At 44.8% G+C, this 9,678-nt stretch overlaps 1 protein-coding gene across 2 annotated transcripts in view; it reads left to right on the forward strand.

Moving 5' to 3' along the window:
- The window catches only part of Socs5 (suppressor of cytokine signaling 5), a 39,262-nt gene extending 35,139 nt beyond the window's left edge, over window positions 1-4,123 (forward strand). For both annotated transcript variants that reach the window (XM_016005042.3, XM_006986490.4), the window contains exon 2: window positions 41-4,123. In XM_016005042.3, coding sequence (XP_015860528.2) covers window positions 53-1,663 — 1,611 coding nt within the window. In that variant the 5' untranslated portion in view covers window positions 41-52 and the 3' untranslated portion in view covers window positions 1,664-4,123. The remainder of the gene's footprint in view (window positions 1-40) is intronic.
- The last annotated feature ends 5,555 nt before the right edge of the window (window positions 4,124-9,678 follow it).

The raw sequence follows: 9,678 nt of genomic DNA on the forward strand, positions 1-9,678 counted from the left end.
GCAGACTAACTTGTTTTTCTCTTTCCCTTTGTTTCCTTAGCTCTTCTAATCAATGGATAAAGTGGGGAAGATGTGGAACAACTTGAAACACAGGTGCCAGGCTCTGTTCAACCATGAAGGAGGAAGCCGCGGTGAGAATGTGGACATGAGCTCCAGCAGGTGTCTGTCTGTCCAAGAGAAAAGCATCAGCCTGGGCGAGGCCGCTCCCCAGCAGCAGAGCAGTCCCTTGAGAGAAAACGTTGCCTTACAGCTGGGACTAAGCCCTTCAAAGAGCTTTGCAAGACGAAACCAAAACTGCGCCGCCGAGATCCCTCAGGTGGTTGAAATAAGCATTGAGAAGGACAGCGACTTGTGCGCCACCCCGGGAGCCAGGCTTGCTCGAAGAGACTCCTATTCGCGACATGCCCCGTGGGGAGGGAAGAAGAAACATTCCTGTTCCACGAAGACCCAGAGTTCACTGGATACTGAGAAGAAGTTTGGTAGAACTCGAAGCGGCCTGCAGAGGCGAGAGCGGCGCTATGGGGTCAGCTCGGTGCACGACATGGACAGCGTTTCCAGCAGGGCGGTCGGCAGCCGCTCTCTGAGGCAGAGGCTCCAGGACACTGTGGGTTTGTGTTTCCCCATGAGAACTTACAGCAAGCAGTCAAAGCCTCTCTTTTCCAATAAGAGAAAAATTCATCTTTCTGAATTAATGCTGGAGAAATGCCCTTTTCCTGCTGGCTCGGATCTAGCCCAGAAGTGGCATTTGATTAAGCAGCACACAGCTCCCGTGAGCCCACATTCGGCGTTCTTCGACACGTTTGATCCCTCACTGGTGTCTACAGAAGACGAAGAGGATAGGCTCCGAGAGAGGAGGCGGCTCAGTATCGAGGAGGGCGTGGACCCCCCTCCCAATGCACAAATACACACCTTCGAAGCCACCGCGCAGGTTAACCCCCTGTGTAAACTGGGACCAAAGCTAGCCCCGGGGATGACGGAACTGAGCGGGGATGGGGCTGCAGCCCCACCGCCGACGTGTGACCCGGAGGAGGACTCCACCACCCTGTGTCTGCAGTCGCGGAGGCAGAAGCAGCGCCAGGTGTCCGGGGACAGCCACTCGCACGTGAGCAGACAGGGGGCTTGGAAGGTTCACACGCAGATCGATTACATACACTGCCTCGTGCCGGACTTGCTTCAGATCACAGGCAATCCCTGCTACTGGGGCGTGATGGACCGCTACGAAGCAGAAGCCCTTCTGGAAGGGAAACCGGAAGGCACGTTTTTGCTCAGGGACTCTGCGCAGGAGGACTACCTCTTCTCTGTGAGCTTCCGCCGCTACAACAGATCGCTGCACGCCCGGATCGAGCAGTGGAACCACAACTTCAGCTTCGATGCCCATGACCCCTGTGTGTTCCACTCCTCCACCGTCACGGGCCTCCTGGAGCATTACAAAGACCCCAGCTCCTGCATGTTTTTTGAACCGTTGCTTACGATCTCACTGAACAGGACTTTTCCTTTCAGCCTGCAGTACATCTGCCGGGCGGTGATCTGCAGGTGCACCACGTATGACGGGATCGGTGGGCTCCCTCTGCCGTCAGTGTTACAGGACTTTCTCAAAGAGTATCACTATAAACAGAAGGTCAGGGTCCGCTGGTTAGAGCGAGAACCAGTCAAGGCCAAGTAACCCCTGTCCCCGAGGGGCATTCCCAGGGGCTGCTCTCCTGTGCGTCCGACAGTATACACCCATGGGAGGCACAGAGTCGGCTGCTAGGGTTTTCCACCCGGAATGTGAGCCTAGTCTTTAGCCTCTCTCCAGTGGGCTCTTCCGGTGCACAGGCAGGTGCCGAGAAACAACAGAGGGTTTGCGGGTGTCCAGGGTCGGGGGACACAGCTAGTTAGTGAGCAGTGTGCTTTGAGACGGCAGTGACGCCGGAGTGAGGCAGCTCTGGGGCGTTTGCTATGAAGAATTCTATTTCTTACTGAAGAACAAATTATTAATATTGGATGGGTATTTCAACAGTGTGACTAATGTTTGAAATTATTTTTTCTAAGAATTTTTCTATAACCTTCCAAAAGTAGTAATGTTTGTAGTTAACTATAAATCAAGCTTTGAAAGTCCAAAACAAATAAGAAAAGACTGCCTTCCTTTTCGAGAAAAAAAAACAAAACAAAACAAAAACGCAACTTTTCTGGCCACGGGGCATTGTGCATTGTCGATGTGGTCTATGGTCAGTCTCCTTTTCTCCCCAGAGAAGGAGACTCGGAAGTAAGCCAAGGTCTCTAGGATAGTTCTTAAAACTTCAGACTTAGAGTTAGTAATAGAGTGTGTTTCAAAGTCCTCAGTACTCATCTGGGATGAGCGCTGTGACTGCAGACAGGCGCAGTTGGAGTTCAAGTGGGATTGTTTTCCTAAGTTGACATGTGCAGTCCACACATTGTTTCATCAGAATTGGATCTTCTCCTGTGCCCTTGAGTTTGTGAACCCAGAGGGAAATGAGACCAGAAGATGCCCAGACACATCAGATAATAGTGACTACACTGGTTGCTGATGTTGAGTTATGTTAAACTCTAATTAGTCATTTGGACAGCAGTATTTATCTCTTTGTTGTAAGCTCATAGCCGAATTACTTAAGTACAGTTTATAGCATTTTAGTGCAGTTAATTCTTCACAGAAAACCTACATTGCAGATTTAAAGGTACTGTACAACCATGATGTCTGTAAATAACGTTCCTTGGCACCTTCTTGTCACTTAGACTAGTACGTAATACAACTTGAGTGACCGCTTCGGGAAGTACCGTCAGAGTCTAGTGTTGCCTCCTCAGTGTCGGACTGAGTTCTCGGCTCCGTCCTAGACATTTGCACTACAGTAGCCAAGTCCATTCTTGTTGTCTGTCACTGTGCTCTGTGCCCGCTGGTGAGCGCTCCTGGGTCCACGCCAGCTGCTGCAGAGGTTATTTTACAACCCCCTGGCTATTGCCAGGCTACTGAAAAGAAACGCTATATTTGTATGCAACACTAACCCGTTGACTGCTAACGTCTGCTTCTGCTTGCTGTGCCTTGTTCTGGCTGCTTTTTCGTGCTAATAAAGTATGTTTGGTGTTCGCCTTGTATATCTGCTGTTTTATACATTTGCCACAGTTTCTCTTGTACGTGGAATGGTTTGGGGTTTTTAAATAAGCATTATCTGGCAACTTACTGTAGTTAATGCAGATTCACCTACAACCTAATACTGACCTGTCAGGATAAGCTAAATCTAAATTGAATGCTCTCTAGCTCTCTAATCTTAATCACCTTCTGTGGGAGTGTCTGTAGTTAACTGCAAATTGGTGTACAGTTTACGACAGAAAACTCAGAAGTGAAACGCTGGTGATTTCTCTGTTGGTAGCAAAAGACTGACGCAGGCCGTAACCTAGCAGATGAACATCAAAGCATCCAGCTGCATCAGAAACAGGTTATGTGACGTCTGTGAACCAGGACACAGCACCACTTAGCGGTTTGGGGACCATTTTAATTGATGATAAATGCCCAAAATGTGGACCTTTAACCAAAGACTTGTCCATTTTAATGCAGAACGGGGATTGAAGGAACTTAGATTTTCTGTTATTTGTAGTAGAAGTCCCTGAGGAACATATACCAAAGTGGTTGAGAACTTCATCCAAACCTACTTTCAAAGCATAATGTGCAATTAAGTTGTTATGACGTAATTCTATTGCATAATTGTTGGGTCTGTTTTCTTGAGCTTCTAATGTACCTGCAAAGTAAACCAACCTCTTAAGGCAAAAGTCCATACTGAGTACTGGAGGAGGACGTTGGTGAGCAAGTGATGCTGTGAAGAGAACTTGAAACTCCCAGAAAGCACTTGATGTTTTTATATGCTTGTAGCAAATTGATGTTCTCACTATAGTTTTATAGAAAATATTAATGCTTTTATGTATTTCAGAACTTTTCCTGTGTTATTATGCAGATTGTTTTAAGTGTGTAACTTGAGTTTTGTGAGCATGTGTACACTGTGCTAAAAGGCACTTAATGTTTCAGTTTGTGTACAATATAAATATGCAACTTTGGGGTTCTTTTTTTTTTTGTTAAAATATTAGCAGCTTACATTTAAAAAAAGAAAAATCACCAGCATGAAAGTGCACCGAAGTCTTTCTTCCTTGTGTGTTTTTCTGAGTCCTGTCATAGCCTTTTGACTAAATTTGTGTTTTATAATTTTGGGGTGGTGCATTTTATTCCAAACCAAGAAATGCTTCAGAAGTTGCAGCTCATTTTTACATCAAGGGGGTGGACATAATTCCATTGCGGTGACATAATTACGTTGAGGGGGATGCTTGGTTCGTGGCCTCATTCTTTCATTCACTTTTCCCTCCCTCCCACCCTCCTCTCTCCGTTCCTCATTTTGTTCGTATATGCATTATACATACTTACATACACTATAATATGCATTACACATATGCATGTTTATTCACTGACGGGTGGTGATTTTTTAAACAATGATACTGCTGTCCCGTTTAAGATCTTTTATTCTGTAGATACTGAGGAGGGTGGTACCATTCAGATTCTGTTATCGGCCCCTAAAGGTTGACTCTGGCTCTGTTGTCTTATCTATAATACAATGGCTTTACAGAGAGAGAGAACTTACCAGTATTTTATTTTCTGGCTTGAAGCAGTTAAAAAAAAACACACACAACTTTTTTCAAGAAATAGTTGCTTTAAATACAACTATAAGTCAAATTACGTTTATATTCTTAGATAAAATATCGAGTCCAAGACATCATCCTCCACAAACCAGTCTGTTCCTACATGCTTAGACATTTTTTTTTATATATATTTTTTATTTTACAATATCATTCAGTTCTACATATCAGCCATGGGTTCCCCTATTCTCCCCCCTCCCACGTCCTCCCCTTACCCCCAGCCCACCCTCCATTCCCACCTCCTCCAGGACAAGTCCTCCCCCGAGGACTGTGATCAACTTGGTAGACTCAGTCCAGGGAGGTCCAGTCCCTTCCTCCCAGACTGAGCCAAGTGTCCCTGCATAAGTTCCTGGTTTCAAACAGCCAACTCATGGAATGAGCACAGGACTTGGTCCCACTGCCTAGATGCCTCCCAAACTGATCAAGCCAATCAACTGTCTGACCTATTCAGAGGGCCTGATCCAGCTGGGAGCCCCTCAGCCTTTGGTTCATAGTTCATGTGTTTCCATTCATTTGGCTATTTTTTTTTTCAATAATTGAGTAAAACTGAAATTTATTATATGCCACAGTCGTCCTAGGGACCTCCATGATATATATATAGCCTCTATGGTTCTATGGGTTGTGGTCTGATTGTTCTTTATTTTATATCTAGAATCCACCAATGAGTGAGTACATACCATAACTGTCTTTCTGGGTTTGGGTTACCTCACTCAGGATGATTTTTTTCTAGTTCCATCCATTTGCCTGCAAATTTCATGCTTTCATTGTTTTTCTCTGCTGAGTAGTACTCCATTGTGTATATGTACCACATTTTTTTCATCCATTCTTCCGTTGATGGGCATCTAGGTTGTTTCCAGGTTCTGACTATTACAAATAGTGCTGCTATGAACATAGCTGAGCATGTATCTTTATGGTATAAATCAGCATTCCTTGGGTAGATGCCCAAGAGTGGGATGGCTGGGTCTTGAGGTAGTTCGATTCCTAATTTGCTTAGACATTTTTATAAGGCTGATGGTGGCTGGGTAAAAACTGATACTTAAACTTCAAGCTTCAGCTTGACAGAATCCAAAGTTGAAACTTCTTCAACGTTTTGATCTGATTGCTGTTCATTCTCATCTCAAGGCCGCTCTGCTTCCTGGCACTGTAACTAGCCTAGTAATATGTTTTTTGTTTTTGTTTTAATTAAGGCTGGCCCTAAATCTTTCATAGCAAATAGCAAAAATTGGCTTTTTGATAGGCTAAGCCTAGGAGTGAATCAGAAGCCTAAGACCCAGAGCAGATCCATCTCCCAAGAGTGTGTTCACCTAAGACCAGTCACACAGGCTCATCCACTTACTCCATCAAAAACAGTAAAAATGTGCACACAGGGCTGACGAGCAGGAGAAGGGAAACCGTTCAGTACCAGAGAACTGGGAATGGGGAGAGGGATGGGGATATCACCAATATATATAAGAGACCTGGGTTTTCTCCTATCATATTACAGCAGCTGCCGTGGATGATAGAATTCAAGAGGTATGTCCCAAGGAGTCTTGAGGGAGATTTTTGTGGGAGGCGGTTGATAGGTGGCAGGCCGCGTGGGGGTGTCTACCATGACAAAGGTTTGCACCAGCTGAGGCAGTTGTATTCATGCCTGAGAATATTGACTACATACTTGAGCCTTGCATCCATCAGTGTTCACCAAAGGCTCATGTACCAGTCATCGTAATGGGTAAGCATCAGAATACACGATAAAACTCCTGCCTTCGGGCTTACTACTTGTTAGCAGGGAAGGCAGTGAAGAGGTGATCTCAGAAACCGAGCAAGATAAGGCGGACGGTGAGAGCAGAGTGCTGGCGTTTATAGGATTAGTAACGTTGACTGATGGGGGAAAAACAAAAAACCAAGACTAAAAAAGCACCTAGAAGACAAAGCCCATATCCCCAAAGCCGGAGTGAGTTTATATGCACAGAAGGTACCCACAAAGTGGCTGGGAAAATGTAAGACATGAAGTTGGCAAGATGCCTGTTTAGGACTATATACTTAGAATGAGGAATTTAGGTTTTCTCCGGATGTGATGGATCCTGGGTAGGGGAGCACCATGGTCTGCATTCCATTGCTTTGGTGGATGGAGAACAGGCCCTGGAGCAAGATGAGACCGTTATTACTAGGTTTGACTGGGAGCCTGGGAGGGTTGGTGATCGTGGCTACAAGTCAGGGTCTGGGTGTATTTTTGGTGGCAAAACTGACCAAATTTGGTGATGGTTGAATGTGCAGAAGAGAAGCAGGCCGTGGTGGCACATTCCTGTCATCCCAGCTCTTGAGAGGTGGAGGCAGGAGGATTTTGATGAGTTCAAGGCTTGCCAGTGCTCCATGGCAAGTCAGCAGACAATCTGAAAAAGGAAGTGACTCAGATTTTGATAGGGACAAGGATGAAGACACCATTGGCTGAGACTTGAGGAAAGCCGGAACAAATTGGGCAGGGATCACATCTTGCCTTGGCCGTATACAGTCTTGAGATTCCTATGATCCCAGTGGAGACTGCATGCACAGTTGGTTACTTGAATGTAGTTTAGGGAAAACCATAAAAACACCGGGGAGATAGTTATCTAGGACATAGGGCAAGGTGCAACAGGGATTTTCCATGGGATGAAGCGTTTCTCTGTGGGAAGTAATTACAGAAACATCTTCGTTTCTTGATAAAAGGTATCAGTTTATTGGGTTTTGGGTTTTTTTCCCCCCCTTTAAAACCATATACCTTCAATAGAGTCTGTTTTCAAAAAGTACAGTCAAGCCGGGCGGTGGTGACGCATGCCTTTAATCCCAGCACTCAGGAGGCAGAGGCAGGCAGATCTCGGTGAGTTCGAGGCCAGCCTGGGCTACCAAGTGAGTCCCAGGAAAGGCGCAAAGCTACACAGAGAAACCCTATCTCGAAAAACCAAAAAAAAAAAAAAAAAAAGTACAGTCAAGACTTGCATTGGTTTTAACCCCATGTCAGGTTTGCTTATGTATCTGCCACAAATTTTTACAGTATAAATACAAGCTTATGTAAGTCTGAACAAGCCGGGCATGGCGCTTACCTTTAGTCCCAGCACTTGGGAGGCAGGGGCAAGCCTGTGATTGATCTCTGTGAGTTTGAGGCTAGCCTGGTCTGCATAGAGAGTTTCAGACCAGCCAGGACTACATAGTGTGATCTTGTCTCAAAGAAAGTAAAACAACAACAAATCTGAAAGGTTACGAACAGCTGTACCCTTCCTATTTTTATAATCTTTCAGAGATAACCACAACATCCACGTGTTAGACTCCCATCCATGGCTTCCTGGTGTTTTTAATGACCAAAAGGCGAAGTTAATAAAGTACATGTGACATGACAAATAGAAGATGAACAATTAGACCCCGAGCCGCTCTCCAGAGCACGCTGCACATCAGCATCTTCTGTGGGGGTTAGGATTGGTTTTTGGTTTTGTTTTATTGTATGTGTATTGTATGCAGGGTGTCTTGCCTGCATGTATGTCTTTGGAAACGAGAAGAGCACTGGATTCCCCAGGACTGGAGTTACAGATTAGCTATGAGCCACCATGTGGGTGCTGGGAATTGAACTCAGGTCCTCTGGAAGAGCAGCCAGTGCTCATAACCACTGGGCCATCTCTCCAGCCCTAAGTCTTAGGTTTTATGTCATTGTTAGGTCATGGGCAAGTCATTCAATGATTCTACTGTCTAGTTATGGAGGGGCCTTTGGAAATAAGATGTGAAAAGATGAGGAATGTCACCTCACAGAGAGTAGGATATGGCTAAGTATGATGAAAACTGAGGGAATGCATGAGCTAAAAAGTAGTTACAAACTGAAGACTTGTGACAAGGAAAAACAAATTGCCCTGAGTGGAGTCAAGATGATGCCATTATTATGGGATTAGTCACTTTTGGAGGCACTAAGTCTTGCTTTTTTTCATGTTGTCCTTGTTTCTGGACATGGATTTTCCGATCTAGAGTAGTTTGTTGGTTGACCGTTTGTCTTTTTGTTCAAATTCCTCTTCTTTCAGTAGAGGTGTTTCCAGTGTTAGGAAAGGACTTTTTATCTTTTTGTTCAAATTCCTCTTCTTTCAGTAGAGGTGTTTCCAGTGCCAGGGAAGGACTAAGTCTTGGTGGGGTAGAGATGTCCCTTTCCCCCTGGGGCTGATGTAGGAACTTCCCGGGTGGCATAGGGATGCCAAGGTCCCACTTGCTTCAGGAGCCTGTGTAAGGTTGGGCCCTGGAGCAGAATTCCCGGGAGCTGTAGTAGACCTGGTCCAGGAAGCTGCTTGGTGGCTGGTGCATGGTTACCAGGCAGTCTGTTTTTGTCATTTAACAATGTAAATTTGTCATTATGTTGAATTTCTCCATCTTTGTGGAATGGGTGCAATTATGCACTTAAACGGAACCTTTATCCTGACTCTCTCTACAGGATAAATTATTTTGCTTGTACTTGTCTTAAAACTAAGTTGTTTTTGAGACAGTTGAACTGTAATACTTTTAGTTTTATTATCTTACAAACATTTTGTGCCCTTAAGTATAATTGAGACCATTGAATTTTTAGTAACACCCGAAGAGTAAAGAAACATTTGGCTTACTAATTCTAACATTGGGAATTCATAAATCATGCCATCGAAATACCGTCTCAGCTTCTAGCAATTTCTTTCCTGATAAGAAAGCTACAAGTCTCAAATTACTTTCTAGAATTTGGCTGTCCTAAACTTATCGATCTTTTGGGTTATCAGATAATCTGAGAGTATCACTTATTAGTAATATGATCAAAATAAGAAGGAGAACCTAGGTTTGATCTAGAACCAATTCTCTTGGAAGCTGGCAGTGTTCCAGGAAAGACCAAGCAGGGAAGCTACTGAGTTTCAGGCCCAGTGAACCATCTATAACCTGACAGAGAGGCAGATCCTCGTGGGACACACAAGGTTTATCTGAGTTACCTGTGTCTAATCCTCTCCTTGTCTTTCATACCTCGTTTAGAGGAGCTAAGTACCTTGTCCAAGGTCCCTG

The sequence above is a fragment of the Peromyscus maniculatus genome, chromosome 22 (genome assembly GCF_049852395.1).
Source record: "Peromyscus maniculatus bairdii isolate BWxNUB_F1_BW_parent chromosome 22, HU_Pman_BW_mat_3.1, whole genome shotgun sequence".
Classification (NCBI taxonomy): Eukaryota; Metazoa; Chordata; class Mammalia; order Rodentia; family Cricetidae; genus Peromyscus; species Peromyscus maniculatus.